The 20,602-nt window shown below is 37.6% G+C and overlaps 1 protein-coding gene across 1 annotated transcript in view; it reads right to left on the minus strand.

Annotated features, from left to right (window-relative positions):
• emilin2 (elastin microfibril interfacer 2) overlaps window positions 1-19,392 on the minus strand; it is a 23,879-nt gene extending 4,487 nt beyond the window's left edge. Inside the window, exons 1-8 of the mRNA XM_015375704.1 lie at window positions 19,143-19,392; window positions 18,921-19,046; window positions 17,438-17,616; window positions 15,620-17,353; window positions 2,891-3,094; window positions 2,759-2,812; window positions 2,633-2,683; window positions 2,435-2,548 (exon numbers count right to left, since the gene is read on the minus strand). Of these exons, the coding sequence (XP_015231190.1) occupies window positions 2,435-2,548; window positions 2,633-2,683; window positions 2,759-2,812; window positions 2,891-3,094; window positions 15,620-17,353; window positions 17,438-17,616; window positions 18,921-19,046; window positions 19,143-19,267 (2,587 nt within the window). The 5' untranslated portion in view covers window positions 19,268-19,392. The remainder of the gene's footprint in view (window positions 1-2,434; window positions 2,549-2,632; window positions 2,684-2,758; window positions 2,813-2,890; window positions 3,095-15,619; window positions 17,354-17,437; window positions 17,617-18,920; window positions 19,047-19,142) is intronic.
• Between the last annotated feature and the right edge of the window lie 1,210 nt (window positions 19,393-20,602).

Raw genomic sequence — 20,602 nt, forward strand, 5'->3', positions numbered from 1 at the left:
GATTATATCGTGCATCCCTACTTTTTTTATTATTCTAAAGTGCCTAAAGATTATGTTTTATAAAATTGGATTTATATAAAAACAGTGAACTGAATTAAATGTAGCAGTTTGAATGCCTCATTGTCAGAAAGTGGAGATCTCCAGATACCCAAATGCTTGCTGTGTTCAGTCAATAATGGTAATAAATAGTAGTGGGCCAGACTCTTATCAGGCGATTAAAAAAATATCGCCTTTAATCTATTCTCACAGTTGGCTTGGGAGGTGGGTCTATACTAAGTAAGCTTTGATGACTTTCACCTTGATATTTTAGCACGGATGTATATCTGGGGATGTGAAGAAACCAGTTTTCCAACATGTGTAGTTGTACTGTGAAATGACCACATCAAACATGAATGAAGCTATAAAAACACCGGGTTTGCTTCAGAGAAAATTTATTTTGAAGATCCCCAAAGGAAACCTTGACAAGACTAAAGCTGTTTGCACTTTGTGCATTAAAACGCAACCGCCTAAACGGAAAGAAACCCTTAGTCTATGTGGAAGATGCCAGACCAAGTACTGATGTAGTGCAAGCAAAGAGTTATGTTTGTCAAACTACACTGTTTGAATGCAACCCAGACAAGCCCACCAGCACAGCTCGATCAGCCAAGCTAATCAATTTCCTCGCTTAGTGGATTGCCACCAGCTGTCGGTGTTATTATGAGCTCGTTCTCTTGGCGGCCACGGGCGACCCATCTTATAAACTATGAGGCGAACTATCATGAGGAGAATACATGAGCAGCACCCCATGGAAAAAGCTGTAAAACATGAGAAGTTAGTAAGGTGCATCACTGAACATCTATGAATAATGATAACTACCTCGGCATCACTGTACACCTCATTGATGCCAGCTGGGAACTTCAACTTGTGTAAATTTAAATTTCATTTTAGCACGACACCAAGGATGATTACCACAACATTATGCTTGCTTCTGGATGATAGCTTTGGTGAATGTGGGTAAAGTGGGACCCTTTTTGAAAATGTAGCTTCTGTGGTATTTATTTAGCCTATATCATTTCTAGAACCAAAGTTTCATATGATGTTTTTTTTTTTAAACCTCTGGATCTTTACATCACAGTAAACATTCTAAACACAGATTTTAGTCTTATTCTCAATCGCTGTTGCCCCAAAGTTGGTCCACCAAAGTGACTGGTGGAAAAAGGAGAAATAGAGCTTAGACTGACTGACAGAAACCTACTGGCTGTAAACATTTCATTATGACCTATTATGTAGGCCTGCAGTTCAGAATTATTGTTTATCTGAATAAACAGTTATTAAACACAAATACATATTATTGAATACTATTTATTTTCATCACCAGTTATTATAGTAGAAACGCTTTCTCAAGCAGTTTGTGATGTATTTTGATAACAGGGGATGAGCCTCTGGTCTAATGCCCCACCTGGCTTTAGAAACCTGTTCAAAGACTTACTTTTACTTATTATTTACACAGTCACACTTTGTTTTTAATCTACAATAATCTAGATTAATTCCAAGATTACAGTGAAATTACTCTAGATTAATTAATTTATACCCACCACTAGTAATAAAATTAACATCATAAATGGGAGAAGTGTTTGTTAATTCAGATGTTATTGCAATTGATCTCAGTCTTTACTTTGTTGATATTAAGACCTGCTTGGTGGTAAATATCTGTTCAATTTATGTTCTGCTTTCTGCTAGGCGTGGGATAGAAGAGGGCCATCTGCAGAATCTAGTTTGAGGACAAAACATAATTTAGTTTTTCTTTCCAACTGTTAAAATCTTCATGATCCAGTTGATTAGCAATTAAAACTGGAAATGTCCGAGAAATGATCATTCATCCTCATATACATTATATTTTTTACACCTGAAATCCAGTGTAAATTACTGTCATATTTTCATTCATTTTGAATGCAAACTCATGAGTGAAGACATTCCAGTAGATAGCAGGATGTACCTGGAGATTTGATCAATCAAAATATGGAAATTAATATGCAAAGACCCATCCTAATTTAATCCAAAAGGTTTCAAAAGATGGAATTGTACTAGATTACTATAAAGGGAAGTGCGTTAACAAGGCTGGTTGCTGTTAGTTTTTCCAACACATTTAATTCTTTTTAGTCAAATATAGATTACTAGACATTCCTCAATAGTTGGAAAAATTTAAAAATGCAGTTCAAATTAGCTTTATGTGTGTTTTAAAGTGAAATAGAGACTCTTCAGAATATTAAAATTATCAAAATTAAAAGATTTTCAAATGTACCTACGGTGTGTCTAGCCTTTCTTTAACAAAATAAAGATACATTACAAACAAAAAGCGACAAAAAAGTACATATAGAGAAAAAAAGAAGGGGTTTGATTGGGGGAGGGGGGGGTGTATTTTGTTTTACCCCTTTTAAATAGTGTGTTAATCTACCTGTATTAGGGTCATAATGTCCTCCATCATTGACCAGAACCTTGTTGAATCGGATTATTCCAAGTTCTCCTTGGATCGGGGGAGTCAGACCGGCTGAGAAGGAGACCTTCTCACCTGGGGACCAAGACAAGAAACGATGGATATAAGCAAACATGATCCTAACAGATTCAGACTCTAAAATAATGGAGTTAATCTGACCTGTAGCTGTGCTACTTTTCTGTTTTGGAGATCTTTGAGGCTTACTCACATCTGTCGATTAAATAGAAATATTAACAGTCCTATGCTTAGTTCTGGTTGAACATAAACCAGCGATATAAATGTTACCTGTTATTAGAGGCACATTGGTCTTTAAGGACTCAGTGGAGGTAACAGGGGAAGCTTTGGATAAAAACAAAGATTGAAAAATAAATGGTATGCATCCTTGCATGCAGGAAAATGTTACGTAACTGTTTTTACCTGGAGCTCCAGCGTATCCCTGAACAGACATCACGTTGGCGTCCATCCGTTTAGGCAAATCAGACGTCATTTGTCCAGGTGGACCTGCCTCTCCTGTTTCCATCACAGGTAGATGCTTGAGGAAGGGCTCTACAGGGACAGGTAAGACTCTGAGGCGCTCAGCTGAAACTCGTGGAGATCCTTCTATCGGGTCAACATCAGCACCTGAACAGATCAGATATATTCTGAGTTAACAGGGCAGCTGGGTTCAACTGAATAAGGATGTCAAGAAATTCTCTAAACTATAAACTTTCATCATATGACAGATTTAAGTCTAATTCTTCTTAGAGTCTCTTTGAAGTGCTAAAGAGTTTCAAAATAAAAGCAGATGGCTTTAATCATGCTTTTTTGAAAATATTCAACAAATATGACATGTTTCACCAGACCCAGTTATTTCTTCTTTTTTTTTAAAGAAGAAAAACTAACATGTGGGATAAAGCTGTAACTGAAAACATTCATGTTTTGGTAGATTTTGTTTTTTTTTTTTTGCTCATCTCAAAATTATATATTGTAAAACTGTAAATTTAGACAAAATTACTGTTTTTTAAACAAATAGGAGACAAAACTTTTTTTTATCTAAACCTTAAAAAGCCAATTTTAGTAATTTCATGTTAGCTTAAAACTATTTTCTCACATAAAAGGCTCTAAAACTTTATCTCATTTGTTGGAGATCTTTGGAAACACATCAGTTCTCTGGCTGAAGCCAAACTTTTTAAAGATCCTTAGATTTATATTTCATTGTCAGCTTTTATCCACAAGACATAACTGACTTCTTGCAAGAAAAAAATAAGGCTGATGTTTTACTGAAACCTCAGCTCAGTGTATAAATCCATGAATCTTGCAGCAAAGAATAAATACACCAGACTATGCTGCTTCCAGTGTCACTAACCTTTCAAATCCTCATTAAATCAAACTTTAAAGACATTATCTTGTTGCTGGTAGGAAGAAAAATCCCTTTTACTTTAATTTACAATAAATATCTAAAAAGTACACTTTCTCATTCTGACTCTTAAGATCCAAAAGGAAAGTGAAAACAGCTGCTTGGTCAATGGGAAATGTTCACAAGGACGTAAGAAGGGAGAGGCTTTATGCAAGTTATTTGCATGCAGTCATCTTTGAAATTAAGCGCTATTTTCATGTCATAAAAACTATTCAACAGAGCCCTCCTCAGCGGCTCTAATACATGTGGTGCATCTCAGATGAGTCTTTATTTTCTTCTGTTTTTAAATCCCATTTTTTTAGGCAGTTAAATTCAACACTGTTATATGAAACAGAATTTATATATTTATGCCACTCAGCCGCGCATTGTTTCAATAGCAGTTTAAACTTAAATTTATGCTTCATTGTAATCTCTATGTTATATGCCTAATTTACCTGATAAACAGTTGTAGAATGGGATATTTATTATACCGTTTTTCCTAGTATTTTAGAATAACATTGCAATTACTATCAATATATTTGTTTCTATTATTTCTATGAATTGTCTGATTGAAGTTCTGTTTACCATTCGATAGTTTAGCATTTTGGATTGCGATATTTGAAAATGGTGAAATGCTTCACATTTGGGAATCCCACTGTTAAAGTACTCTTTAAATAAAACGGGTTGATTGCATCATTTCAAATATATATTTTTTCTTAACAAATTCCACAAAAAGCAGCTTTATTCAGTCTTTAACTGTCTGATAAAACATTTTAGACCTTTTATTTTTTTGATTCCCAATGTGAAAGAGATTCACTTCAGTAATTTTTTAAAACAACAGTGTCTTCAGTCAGAGGCTTCTCCAGATCCATTGCAAGACAGACCGCTACAGAAGATCCTTCCTGCCTACAGCTATCAACACCTACAACTCATACGCTATTTTAAAAAATAATGTATGAGTTACAGCAACATTTAATTTCCCCTTGGGATAATAAATTAATTTTGAATTTGAATGGACTTACCTAAGAAATTATCAATTTCAATCAAGTTTATTTATATACAAGCCCTTTATAAAATCAGTATTTAAATTAATTAAAGACAGATAGGTTCAAAAATAATCTTTCTGACTTAACAGCAATGCTAAAAAAAATAATACACTGTTCATCCAAAAACATATCAACACCTGTCCAAGATGCTCAAACCCACTTTGGCTCTGATTGCAGCTATTGTTAGTTTTTCTTTCCACAAACACATGCCTTTCTGATGCTATAATGCTGCAAACTCCGAAGCAGAGCTTAGCCAACCTATTTTATCTTTATTGAAAGGCAAGTTAACTGCCAAATAAAATCTACAATAAAGCCTGAGTGCTGAGAAAGAAGGAAGCCAGACGTTTTTGATCCTAGAGAAATTATTCTTCTTATAAGGATAAAAAGAAACATGTTCATCTAATCTTAGCCCTCAACATTAGTGAATGCCAGGATTAACAATGGTAAATCCCTCTGGCCACTACATGAGGTATGATGCTAAATCTAAGGCAGTCACCTCTTTTAGAAGACAGGTTTTACACAGTCAGTTTTCATTCGGGTATATTTTAAAGTTACCTCCAATTTTATAGGAAACGGGTAAGAAATAAATGCTGACTTTACTACCATGCAGGTTGTAAGTGGCATGCAAAGAGAGAGGCTTACTTGATCGATTCAGTCTTAAAGAACAACTTAAAGAAAAGTTAAATTAACAAACAAAAAAAATATATATTTTTTAAACAATCTTGTCTCTTTTGTTTACTTGGAAACTTTGTACATAGCCATCCCCTTTTTTTAAATCATCCCAGCTCAGGATACAAAGGTCACAGGTGAAGAAAGCATCAGGAAAGCTGTTCTTACACCACCATTTAGCTCTGTTTAGCTGTTCTAAAAAGGAGCCGTTCTGAAAGCAGGAAGGTGGCTTTTCCTTTAGTCTCTAACTACATGCCATCACACAACTTCCAATCAAGCTATATAAACTGACACTTTAGGAGGCAGAAATTAACATGACAAAATTAGCTTCATTTATACTGTAGAACGTAAAGTCTTGTGATATCTCGAAAGTATCTGTGTAAGTTTGGGTTTTCTCTTTTGTAAAAACTTTGTATGGGTGAATCCAGGTTCTGCAGCAATAAAACCTGCTGTTACTCTTCTCATGTTTTTGCATTTTCTCATCTCTATCATAATTTTTTTTTACAAGGTGAGTGACCTTCTAACAATGTAAAATCAATGCTCTGAAAGTGCCTCCTAACTAAACTAAACACTCAACTTAAGCAAAGGCTTAATGTTCTCTAGTAGTTTCAACCATCCCATAGCCCCTGATGTGGAAAGTGTCTGGATGTACGTAATTGTGTGAGATGAGGTGATGTTATTGGCTACAAAGTTTCAGTCTCCGTTGTATTTATTATTTTTTACATGGTGTGTGAGAGCTGCAGTGATTGTGTGGTGGAATTTTCCATCACTTTAAAAAAACTCCATAACATCCTGGTTTATCTGATGAACAAACCGAACTCCACTCGCCTCAGTGAAGATCAGGGGTCATGATTCAACAACAGAATCAAAAGAGCTCTCTAAATAAATGTAATAAGTATGGTTATCATGACTGAGACAATAAATACAGTCATAATACACACAGAAAATTTACCTTTTTTCAAATGTAATATGAGTAATTCATATTTCCCTGTGTAAATAAAACACAGCCTTATCATTTTGACCTTTGACATATTTGTGTATATACTGCAAATCAGTTGCATTTTATCCCCCGGCACCAAGCTATACCCCAGTTTACTCCCACATTTGCTTGGAACGTTTTTAGTACGCTGCACATAAACAAAGCTGCTTTGCAGACCAGGTAGTTCCAACAACAGCGCTGGAAGGGATGGTTTGTTGATAAATTCCAGGATTCCTCTTGAATGCAGTCATATTGAGCTGATGGGTTAAACGCTGCAGGTTTGTCATTTTCGCTCCCCAAGTTCATAATTACAGGCCTAGATAATCATTTGATGTCAAGGTGTTAATGAGAACAGTTACTAGTCTTGACATAAAGATAATGACAGCTTTGTGTGACAGATCTGTAACAGTGGAGCTATTGTAGTTAAAAAAAGACATATATCTTTGCTAATGGAAGTTATTTAAGGAAGCAAACTAAAGACAAAAAAGCCCACATATGGTCCCCTGACTCTTAATAAATCTTTCAATGTGATCTTTAAAATGTCATTTACATGCCAGTTCAACTTAACCATCCAAAATGTCCCAAATAGCTGTGGTGGATGAGACCTCAGGTTAGGACATTTAGTTCCTGTTTATTTTATACTTAAAAGCTTGCCTTAGTAAAAGAAAATTTATAGTAAGAAGTCTATAAATATAATTTAACCAAAATGTTGCTGCTCCAGATGGAAAGCCAGCACTTAAATACCATATAGACAAATTTTTTTGTCATTTTGTATACACAGAGTGTATACAAGACTAAATTTAGTTGCAAACAGCTTACAACAGTGAAATGAGCATTTCCATTTATAAAGAGCAGCAGTGATCATCATGTAAACAGTATAGGAGAAAAGGAAACCAGGCATTATTAAAACATCAGCCACGTTGGTAGAGAGAAAAAAAGTCTCCCTGCTTAATGGTAATACATGCTGGCAGACCCGCTCGGTGCTGTAAAACGGCCCAGGAGGTGAGCCTGGGAGCATGCACACCGGTCGTGTTGCTCCTCATATAAAGCGAGGTATGTCCTTCTCTTTGATCTGAGCAATTCAAAAGTAATTTCCGAGCTGCTGCCACTGAGATAAAAGAACCAACGACCAGGATGTGTATCGGCTTTGCACAGGAGAGTGTACTGTGTATTAAAGAGGTAAGCAGTAAACAAATACAGCTGGATCTAAATGTGTGTTTCTCCAAGTAACTTGGGGAAAGGAAATCCTCTCTCTGTTGTTAGTCATTTACCCACCAGCAGATTCTAATTACAGCAGTCTCCTGTTTCGCAAAAAAACAGACACTTTCTACTTTATAAATCACTTTTTAATAATGACTGCAAGGCAGAATCTTGACTTTATGAGTCACCAAAAGACACTGAGGTCTTTAAAGCTTTGATTTAGGAATCCATAAATACAATTTCTGTGATTAGTGGCCAAAACAAATCTTGAGAGAAAAGAGGAATGGAAATACATTTCTAAGCCCTGTCACAGTCTGAAAACCCAATCGAAGGAGGAGCCACCAAAAACAAGAGCTAAATAATTTATTTGTTCCTGGAGGCCTTTGTTTAGGAGCCATTTTTATTCCGATTTTAAGGTCGTCAGGAGCGTTTGACCTTTGGGGAGGATTAGTCACCTTATCTCACACAGGTCAAAGACCTACAAGTCTTAGCACTCAGCAGACTTCAGAAGAAGATGAGCATTGCTCTATTATCTGTAAAAGTTTCCAGAAGAGCTCTACAGCGCTGTCATGAGAAGATCCTAAAATCCAAACAGAACAATGTTTTTTCATTTAACAGATTAGATATGTGGTGAATTTTTAGCTCATATCTTAATACTTTTCATATCCTGCCTAATCACCTTTGTTTGTAAAGCAAGCAGGGTGATGGTATAGACAGATCAGCCTGAATACTGCAGAATCCAGAAGCAAGTACAAATGAAAAATAAAACACGTCTTGTAGGAACAAGATGGAGGATTTTCTGACTTGCAATGAAATATTACAGTTAAAATCAAAAGTCATAATTCCACATGTCAAGTTAGAAAAAATAAATGGGAACCCCCCTGAAGTCTAAATTCCAATTGGGAAAGAATCTCATAAACTTTGACCTCAAAATCGGACTGTTGCAAGATCTGCATCCTGCAGAGATATTCACCCTCCTTAAGCTTTTCCACTTTTCTGTCACAACCAAAACCTTAACTCCGTCACAATGCAGTGTTTAATGATACATGATACAGCTGTTCTGTCAGGCCTCAGAGGTTAGCTGGATACTTTTAGTGAATCAGTGACATCATGGAGATGAAGGAACCATGGAGAAATTGCTAGAGAGTTTTAAAGGTGAGTTAGAATATGAAATAAGCATTCCACATGTCCCTGAGACCAATGTTCAATTCATCCATAAAAAAATGGAAAGTGAATTACACTTTCAAGGAATAGCTATAAGCCGTCTCATCAAATTGCAGAAAACCACAGGCTTTATTGAATAGGGAGGTATCAACAGCACAAACTATCAATAAGGCTGAAGTGGGGTCCATGTTTGAACGTTGCTCTGTCTGTCCCAAATCCATCATGAATGTGAGTTTGGTTGTGAGCTCCCAGTGTGCCCAATGTTCAGCTGTCTGGTCATGCTCATATGAAAGGAAATCAATCAACATGCATGAATCAAATATCATCTGTAGAAATGTTTCATGGTATGATGAGACAAAGATTGAGCTGTTTGGCCAAAATTACAAGATTTCAACATTAGAGAGGCCAGATTAGAGTTCTGAAACTTGAAAATATAGCAGCAAATACCAAGAATGGTGCTGGCAGCAGTCTTGTATGGGTCTGTTGCTGTCAATGATGAAGTTTGCCTGACAAAGAAAGTGGTCAAAGTATAGTCCAGGATTTTTGCAAATTGAAAAAATAATGCACATACACAACCCTGTACCCGTTCCCAGAGGGAATGCCTATTAAACACGTGCAAACTCTGTTTAAAAGTTGCTGTTTGCACCGCTCATACAAGCTTACTTTCCAAAAGAAGTTTTGCAATACTTCCACAATGTCAGACTCACCACCTGTAAGTGAAAATGGGGACGAGCACGTACTGTAGTACCGCCTTACATAAACATATCAGCAGAATGATTGACAATTAGGAGGACCACTTATTTTGATGATCCACCATCAAAAACATCATCCCCCACTATACCTTTAACTGAATGGAATAATCAGCTAAACAGTAAGACTTGAAGCTATGGCTGTTCCAACAGGAAACCCAAAAACAAATAACAGCAGCCTTACATAAAACTGTAGTGATGTCCTTGCAAGAAAAACAAAAACCCATATTAACTATACCATTTTGGATGATAAGAGTGGTATGATATCACATCTATTCAGAAATGCATTTATGACAAGTGGATGTAAACGTATGAGGAAAACTATAATTGAAAAGAGGGCAAAATCCTGAAACATTAACATATCAGTCGTGACATCATTCTCGGACCAGACTTGTGGTTTCCAAAGTAAGCAGAATACAAATTCCTCTGATCTCAACCTGACTGGGCAGGATTTGACATATACAGTAAAGCTTGATGGACGATAATAGTTTTGACAAGTGAAAATTGAAGACAGCTGTGGAAAATGCAAAGCATGACAAACGGAAAACACTAATTAAATTATTCTATGGAAAGTGTTAAAAAAATAAATGACTTAACCCTCCTCAACAAACTGGAGTTGCTTAGGTTTTAAAATTTGATAAAAGGGTTCAAACAACAATTAACACTTTTTTTTATGAATTTACAAGTAATCAAAGATTCTGTGAAAACTGAGCCAGCCAGATTGCAGAATGCAAGAAAACGACAAATGTTTCCAGTGCCTCTTTCTCAAGATTAACAACTGGCGTGACATCATTGGTAAACATAGTCATGGATAGCCTCTGGGGCCACATTTTACTTTTCCTTTATTTGGAGAGGATATGAACTCACAGAAGAGTAAGAACTGAACATCAGTAGAGAGCACACTGATGTAATTGATCATCCAGTAGCACCTCAACATACTAAAGCTCCTAAATCTAAAATGAAATGTTGTCCATTAGTGACAATCCATGCTAAGGTGTGCAAAGACAACTATGTGACAGGGCAGCATTTTCCAGCCACTTTAGATAAGCTCAAAGTAAGATAACATAGAACAAGTCAAACAGAGAGCCGACACAGTGCCCTCCAACATGCAGGAAACAAGGCAGTGGACGTCAAACATATTTTATGGGGGAAAAAAATTACTAAATTATATAATTAACAGGGTGGAGTGAGATTAGTTCTGAGTCACAACAGAATTGCTTTTCTGGGAAAAAATTAGAACATTTAAAACTCAGATACAACACTTAGAAGAAAATAATTTTCACCTAAATGGAAACTTTAGAAAACAGTTGGTAGGCTAAACAGAGACCACTGTTTGGAATTATTCTAGTATGGACTGGATAGTAAATCACTGAGACCAATAAAAAACAGCAAATGGAGTTGCTCTCAAAGGAAGAGCTCTGGCATCTAAACAGAGTGAGAGCCCCAAGTTCACATTCACGACTGCTGGAGTCTAGCTCAGTCTCATAGGTACCATCAATGTGTGGATTCCCTTGAGAAGTATGCAGCAGTATAAAAAAAATATGATGATGCAAAAGCCAAGCCTATTTAAAAATGAAAGATGAATGATGAGCAGGATGAGAAATGTGGATGTTAAAGCTTGTTAACCCTGCAGTAGAGTACGTCATTTGGGTGGGATGGTAACAGCTAAAATATGACAAAATATGCTGTCATGAGTCAAACTCTATGATGGATTGTAAAAATGTCAAAGGTAAGAGTCCTGCAAAGAAGTCTGATTAACACACAGTTTCAAGTAAGTAAGTTCAAATTAAAATGACAGACTAACTTCATATTTTACGATATATGGAGAGCAAAAATGTTTTGTGCAAAACATGAAGTGGTTTTCATAAAAAAGGATGTAATATTAAAAGGTGGTGCATGCATGTGTATTAATTCCCCCTTAGTAAATATTTTGCTGACCTACGTCTCTTTTTATTTACAGTAGAAAGTATTTTGAGGTATTTATCAACCAGCTTTAAACACATACTGAATAAAATTCCTGTTCCTGCAATATATCATGCTCAGAGTGGATGGATGGACAGCGTCCATGAACAGGAATCTACAAGTTTTTGCTACAGATTCTCATTTGAACTTCGACTAAGTCTGTGTCTGGACTTAAACCAATCTTCTGTCCTTTGCAGCCTCTGTATCAACTCTACCACAACAACTGACTCAATCCTTCCTGGCTATTTCTATCAACAATGATAAACACTTTGGATTTCAGAGTTAGAACACAAATAGAAAAACAAAACAACATAAGAACAGCAATGCACACGCAAACAGTGAGTAAATCACTCAACTAATTTGTATTGTTCTAAACTGGAATAAACAGGAAAAATAGGATTTATATCTATTCAGATACCCAGATTCAGATATTCAGCCTAGAATAGGCTTTCTCCTGCAATGTTTTATTTCTTGGAATAAATAAATATGTTCCTTTTGGCAAATCAGTTAAACAGATTAATTACACACTTATTCATTTCAGTTTTCTATATTGGACTAATTCACAAAATGTTCATTCAAGACAGAGAGACAATTCAATCATATCATAGAGATTTGTTAAAGGTTTTCTATCTAAGGAAACCCAGCCAACTACACTGAGTCACTGACTTTGCAAATCGCCCTCCCACTTGATGAGCCTGCAGCGACAGTCAGCAGGTGTTAAAATTGTGTAGCACGGCTGACAGGCTGTTTTTAATGTTCTATTCCAGGTCTGGGATGTGATGATAGAGCCACCTAAGATGTATTTGCTAACCTGCTCTAGTCGTGCTGCTCGATTGGGTGTCATGTGTTGTTTGTAATTATGGGGTATAATAGCATCTTTATAACAGTGTATTTAATTATGGATTGTGTTTGATTTTAAGCCCAAGAACCTGAGAAGTTTAGTTTTAAACAGGCTTTTCAGGACAGAGCTGCTTGGTAATTGTTATTTACGGTTATTTGCAGAAGTAAAAACTGTGTTTGAGTTGTGCTCAACATCTGTTGGAGGATGAAAATGTGCAAGTTTCAAGAAAAAAATCAATCTGATGGAACGCCTTTCAAAAAGTTTTAAAGCTACTGTAACTAAAACACGCTTTACACAACATTTAGTCATTCCCCCATTCATGTACACATTTACACACTAATGCTGCAACCTACTGCTCCTCTGGGGAACAGTGTGAGAAGCGCGAACAATGAGCCCCTCTGATCACCATCAGTAGGCGATGTGGGGTTAGTGTCCTGCTCAAAGACACGAGTATTAAGACGGATGGAGCAATGGTTCAAACTGGACAAATGTATGCACCCTAACCACTGATGCCGATACATATCCTAAGTATAATCATAGTTAAAGTTTGAGAAATAAGCCACTTTTTTATACAATACCTTTGATGGTTTAATCGTTAGTTAATTTTGAGCAAGTCCATAAGATTTGTCAACTTCCTGGTAGAACAAACTAAAGTAAAAATATCACATGGTTCACAGATCTATGCTTCAACTTCCACTACAAATCAAACATATTAAATGCAATAGCTCAACGTTAAATGGAAAATATATTCACTGAGGGTTAGAATCAAAGTGCAACAGCAGAAATGAGCTTATCGACAGAAGCATTAAATAATTTGGCCTTTGTAATGATCAATTATGTGTTCCTTTCTGATTATGTATTAATGTATCTTATTTTGCATTTTGGTCTTGTATGTTTTGTGCTGCTGTCTTGGCCAGGTCACTTTTGAAAGAGGTTTTGATCTCAATTAGTTATTTTTCTGGTTCAATAAAAGATAAAGATGGTTAAATTATTAAAAGGCTCCATCAAAGCTATCTCTAACTGTAAAGGCAGATTTTGTTTTTTACCACCTTGAGCTGCAAAACATGCAACATAACATGGACAAACTCACACCCATTAAACACACTGCTGGACGCACATATGAGTCTGGTTAAGTTTATTCCTTGATGCCAAAGCATTGCTCAACACAACATGGGGTCTGTTAAAGCAGGCATGTGTCTTCAATCAAGCTTGCCTGCTTTACATGAGAGCATGGCTTAAAGAACATCCAGCTTCTTTGCTCGCTCACACTGAAACACACGCCAACATTTGGGGCTCTCCTGCAGGCCAGTCAGCACATCATAAAGACAGAGTTAGCAGCTGAGGGAAAAAAAGAAGCTAAAGGGTTTTCTTTTAAAAAATGGATGTTAAAAACATTGAATGGATATCAAGATGATTTGAGTAAAAAAAAAAAAAATGTTTTGTTTATTTGTAGCATCAGGGCGATTCTATGGTAGTAGACAGTAGTATTCGTTAATCTCTTAGAAAATATTGATGCCTCAAAGCTATAAAAAGCTGAGCATTGTGAAAAAAAAACAAAATAACCATGACAGCTTGTACAAGAGTATCGTATTGTAGGGGCAGGGCCCCCACCCTTTTATTAGTAAATAATTTTTAATTGACCAAATTCAGTCAATGGACCTTAAGTTTAGGTTTCCTCCCAAACTACCAGTGTAAACTTTCATTTTCTTGTTTTTTTTTACTTGACAGAACTATACAGACAAAAATACAGACAATCAAGGAAACAAAGAGCAGTGTTTAAAATGAAGCCTAGGCAGAAGTTCAACTGAAGAAACAAAACTGCCTGCCTTCATCATCAGAGGCTCATCTGCCTCTGATGCAAACCAATCAGCTTTGAACCGCCCCTTCACAAAGACCAATCAGCATCCAGAGTTCATCTTAAAAGGTCTTCAAATCCACGACTCAGCCTCATACCCAGCCACGCACAAACATGTCTGATTTTCACTCAGATGACCCCGATTCGCCCACCTTCATCCCCTTCTCCACCATCGTAGCTTAAGCTCCATCTGGCTTTTCCACAGTTCTTCTTCAACCTCGTCCCTATCCGAGTATAATTCCTCCCGGACCCTTATTACATTCCCTGTCACATCTCAATAGGTCCAGCAGTAGACCGCCATGTTGAGGCTGGTTCTGCCAGAGGTTTCTTCCCAAAGGGGAATTTTTCCTCTCCACTGTCGCTTCATGCTTGCTCATCATGGACAGGTTCATAAAAATCTGTGTTTATCCAAGCTGGACATCTATCTTCCAGGTCCCTAAGTGAAGCACTAGTATCAGCTCACACAGTCTAGGGATCTCACCAACACAGCTCAAGCACATGATCTCGCCAGCCAGCAGTCTATGGACTCCACCACCAGTTTCAGACCTGGAGGGGGACATCCCAGTTCTCATACACCTGCTTATGCATATTAGAGTAAAATTCAGCGCTAATATTTCCTGTCAAGGTCTGAGCGCCAAAGTCTTAAAATAAATAAAATTCTTCTGTCTTTTTCTTTCCGTGTCAGTTTTTCAGATTGAACTACTCTACAAGCAGCAGTTGTGTCTCAATTATGCAAAAAAGAGCATGAAATTATAAAAAAATACATTTTGGGTTTACTTAAAAAAAGTATTAAGAATTTGAATGACTTCCAGTTGACACTTCCAGTATGTATTGTTTGAATTGAGCCACCAGATAAAAAAAAAGTAGCCCAAGCTGGTTTAGAGAAGAAAAAGCAACTGAACCACACAGGAGCTAATTCTTCCACTCCTGTGATCAAAGGCTTTTCACAGTTCTCGACAGACTCCAGTCTGTTTTTTTTTTTTTTTTTGAGTTTTTGCAGCACTAGTGGCTTGTTTTTCTGACAACAGGCTGACAGGAAAGGGGGGTATGACATGCAAGGATCACAGGTCGCATTGGAACCTGGGTCGCCCACATCGAGGAGTAAGGCCTGCATATATGGGTCGTGTGCACTAACTGCGCCACCTGCTAGGACTAATAAAACCAACATATATTATTTTTGAGAGTAATATGATTATTATAAAATGGTGCTTATTCATGCATAATGTTTCAGCTACAAGGACATTATCCTTTATCCAAGCCCCAGAATGATTCAGCTCATGTCTGATTGGAAGGATAGACAGCTTACCTTCCTTCCCAGGAGAACCATTTGTTAGGGTCTGAAGGGTTCTGGCTATGTTTGTGATTCGGTCCTGAAGAGTCTCACATGTTCCCTTCAGCCCTCCGATATCATTGGCTTGGTTTTGTACCGTGCCGTTCAGCTGGTTCACACAGCTCCACAGTCCAGTGATGTGCCTATTCAGGCCCTCTTTGATCCTCAGGAGGTTGTTGGAGATGGGATCAAGCTTGTTACACAGAGCTTCAACATTAACAATCCGACTGTCCATGCTGGTGAGCTCCAGCCCCACATCTTTAGTTGTTTCTCTGCAGCTTTTGGCCTCAGCTTTCACCTCTCTGTCCAACTCATCTAAACGCTGTCTCAGCTTCTCATGCTGTACCCTGTGAAGCTCCAAAAGATCCTTAGAATCCTGGAGGGTTGCTTCTGTATTTTGATCCCAGGAGGAGTTAAGGTTCCGCTGATCTTCTACAATTGATATTGAATCTTCCACTCTGTCCAGACGGTTATCTATCTCACTACTCACATTCTCAATAGTGCTGTTGATGCATAAAAGCTGACCCTTCATGGATTCAAAGTCTCTTACCTGAATGTTCAGATTTGTTTCCATGTTATCTACAATAGATTTATAGCTCTGGAAGTCATTCTGAAGCTTTTCTAAAGCAGTTAAATTAGCTTTACAGTTTTCAGAGCACAGAAGTTCCAGATCATTGACTTTATGCTCCAGCTTATCAACTGAATCCTTTACAGAGCTAGCATCTATTAGCAGACTATTTTCACTCATTAAGGTGAATTTAGAGTTATTTGTCAGCTTATTCGTGAGTTGGTTCTGTATAGATCCCAGCTTGTCGTCCAACGTCTTCTTCAAGTCGTTAATGGCTTCTTCTTGTTCGTGCCGAAGATTTTTCTCCACAGAGAGGCACATCTCCAAATAGCTTTGAGATGAGTTCAGCTGGTTTTCAAGGTTTTGCAGGTGAGAATCTACTGGTCCTGCCTTCTGTAGTTCATCCACTTTTGTCTTCAGATTCTGGATCTCACTGCGGACGTCTAATTCCTTTGAGTCCATGAGTTCGATCAAGCTGAAGTAGTTGGCCTCCTGTCCTTCACACTGTTCCTGAACTGAGTGGATTTTATAGTCACAGGAGTTCTTCAAATCGGCCATTTTGATTTCTATACCTTCCATCAACTCTTCTCGTAGAGCACTGATCTTACTTTCCAAGAAGGTTTGCAGGTTAGCATCACTGCTGGACGTTGTAGGTTGGGACGTGGATGGCTGATTCTGACCCGTCTCCAGTAACAGACCTATTTGTCCATCATGGAGATTTACTCGACTCATTAAGTCATCCAAGACATTACTCCTCGACTCAAGATCATCTGCAACCTGGTTTATCTTGTTCATGACCTCATCCATCGATGGCATCTCTTGACCAAAAGAGAAGTCCTGCACCTGAAAGCTTTCTGTCGCTGCACCCCTAGCGCTGGCAGGTTGTTTAAGATTATTCATAAGAGTAACAAACATTTTACTTGCATCCTCCTGGAAATCCAGTCTCAGATTGGAGGCAATGTCTGTCATTCTTGCCTGCATGTCAAGGACCATCTGAGACAACTGCTGCACCTCCTCCTCTAGTTGTTGCGAGCTTTGAGGTCTGCTTTGGCCCTCTCGTGGCCTGTCAACTGTTTGACCTCTGATCTGCCCCTCCCAAGCTGATTGATGGTTTCTCTGAGGCTCAGTCCTCCGATTGGGAGCTACAAAACATTGAAACAATGAGTATCCTTTGACCTAAATGTCCTTAAGCATTTCAAATATTTTAGATACCATTAGCCACTGACCTTGTGGATTTGAATAGCCAGAATTTGAGGAGGCATGGGGCAAACGCTCTACTTGGAGAAGTTTCATGTCTTTCACCTCCATGCAGTCGTGACCCTGATATCCTGGGCAACACCTCCACTGCAGCTCTGTCATTATTTTGTAGCCAATTTTGTATGTTGGTCTAAAATGTGTTTGATATCTACAAAAAAAAACAACAATAGATTAAAAGATAAATTAAAATTAGGAGATTCACTCTAAATACTCTACAGCAAATCTGTTATTTTCTGATATAAAGCATATCAGTTATTGATTATCATTCTTATCCTCATGTATTTTAGGATCGCAACATTTAATATAGTTTAGTCGGATAATCCCAAACATCAAAAAAAACTACCTGCTTTCAGAAGTCATCTAATTAAAAAAATGACACAACTAAAAAACATGGTGGTGGTAGTATTATGCCGTCAATATTTTCTTTCTTCAGTGGGGCATGGAAGATGGTCAGAGACCAAGGGATTGGTTGATGGCGCTAAATGTTAGTGGATAAAAAGATAATGAGAGACTGAGGCAGAGGCTTACCTTCCTGCATGGCAAAGACCATAAACATAACGCCCCATAGTTTACGTTTAAAGATAGCTTTGCCTCAAGAAATCTAAATCACGTAATTATGTTGTTAGCAGGGCTCTGTCGAAATTGAGTGCATGAGAAGGTCATTTAGTCATATAATTCAGGTGTGCTGGACATGGGACGAATCCAAAACCTGCAGGACATTGGCCCTCAAGGAATGCAGTTTGACATACCTGCTCAGGTCAAAGCATGTTCATGTTTTACAATGGCCCAATCAAAGTTAACACCTAGCCCCAATTAAGCATTTGCTGCAAGACATGAGGATTAGTAGGAATACAATATTTTTGAGTAGACTTAAAATCGTATGCAAATATAGGACATTATAAACGTCAGTGACTTTGACTATAACTGCAAAATATTTGTACAATTAAATGAATTAGAGTCCTTAAAACTAAGAGCTAAAGCATTCATAACCCGGGGGAAGGGAGGTTCTCTGAGGAAGTACACAATAAAACAAAATGCATGGAAGCCAATCTTGCACACGTTTTAAACCCTCTCCCTTTTTGTTTTTACTGTGCTGCCAAACAGCCATTTGATAGAGTTAAACGCTATTATGGTCGGTGTTTCCATCATTATGTCTTTGTTTCAGGCTGCTGGTAAAAACATCCTTAAAGATTCAGTTTAAACAAAGACTGGTCAAATAGAAAAAAGTTAGGCTACTTGTCAATTTCAGACTCAAGAGGCTTAAAATATGTTAAAACAGACCAGAAAAAGTCGATATTACAAAAAAAAAGAGACTCAGGGAAAGCCAGGAAACATCTTGTCAGTATAGATATAAAACAGATATTCTGTAGACAGTTTCAGCTGATAACAATCTCACTAAATAGCAAAAGAAAAAAAAACTTCATTTTTTTAACGTGATTTCTGGGAACTTACATCACTTGTTGCGCACAGTTTGGCTGCTCCGGTGGACATGGCAACAACTCGGGCTGCGCAAAGCTCTCCGTGCCTCCAACTACAGCGCAGCTCACATTCTTATGCACAACGTAGGCGCACCAGTTTCTGCACAAACAGATGCACATCTCCAATCTGTTATTCGCGCTCATGTAAATGAAGAAAAAAAAAAAAAACATAAAAAAGATACGTGCAACTACTCACTTGTTTCTCTGTCGTGTTTCTGGGGCAGAATACGCGTTTCCCTGAAACATATTGTACTGAAAAGGTGATCCACTGACGAGAGGGAAAGTTATCAGAAAGTTTATGAGATACAGATCGCGCTTCATGGTTAGAATAAAAGACTACCCAGCAGAACCTCCTCAGAATATAACCAAAAGTCAGCAAGTTGCCCGGAGAATGGTTAGAGCTCTAAGGGCTGTTTCTTCTCTGGGTTGCGCACATCCAAGCATCCTCCTTCCTTTCAGCATTTTGGATATGACGTCTCAGGACACGCTCCAGTACTCACAAGATGCGCCCTTTTTTTCCACTGTGGAAGACCCACTTTCTCTGCCTAACCAACCAATTTAAAGCCAAATTCACATGTTATGAAAACACCAGTATGCCCATTTTGTATTTTCTTAAAAATAGCAATTATTTGTCAATCATATTTATGTGTTAATGTCTGTCCTTCCATGCATCCATCCATAATATATATATATATATATATATATATATATATATATATATGTGGACCACCATATGGATGGATGGATAGATGGATGGACAGACAGAAAGGTTTCATAATAATAATCTTCTATGTATTTTGGGAAATAGGTTTTTGGGTTTTAAAACTAAAAAGACTTCAAACTTATTAAACAATGTTGTGTCTGGTCAATTGCCATTTTTGTTGCATTTATTTGAGAAGTTATACACAATATACAGGTCCTTCTCAAAATATCAGCATATTATGATAAAGTTCATTATTTTCCATGATGTAAAGATAAAACTTGAACATTCATATATTTTAGATTCATTGGACACTAACTAAAATATTTCAGGTCCTTATTGTCCTAATACTGATGATTTTGGCATACAGCTCATGAAAACTCCTATCTCACAAAATTAGCATATTTCATCCCCACAATAAAAGAAAATAGTTCTTAATACAAAAAAAGTCAACCTTCAAATGATTATGTACAGTTATGCACTAAATACTTGGTCGGGAATCCTTTTGCAGAAATGACTGCTTCAATGCGACGTGGCATGGAGGCAATCAGCCTGTGGCACTGCTGAGGTGTTATGGAGGCCCAGGATGCTTAGATAGTGGCCTTTAGCTCATCCAGAGTCTTGGGTCTTGCGTCTCTCAACTTTCTCTTCACAATATGCCACAGATTCAGTTTCAGTTTCAGGTCAGGAGAGTTGGCAGGCCAATTGAGCACAGTGATACCATGGTCAGTAAACCATTTACCAGTGGTTTTGGCACTGTGAGCAGGTGCCAGGTCGTGCTGAAAAATGAAATCTTCATCTCCATAAAGCTTTTCAGCAGATGGAAGCATGAAGTGCTCCAAACTCTCCTGATAGCTGCATTGACCCTGTCCTTGATAAAACATAGTGGACCAACACACAGCACAGGTCAGGTGCCTCTGCTGCTGTTTCTGGTTCAAAAGTGGCCTGACCTGGGG

Source organism: Cyprinodon variegatus, unplaced genomic scaffold (genome assembly GCF_000732505.1).
Source record: "Cyprinodon variegatus isolate N-32 unplaced genomic scaffold, C_variegatus-1.0 Scaffold123, whole genome shotgun sequence".
Lineage (NCBI taxonomy): Eukaryota > Metazoa > Chordata > Actinopteri > Cyprinodontiformes > Cyprinodontidae > Cyprinodon > Cyprinodon variegatus.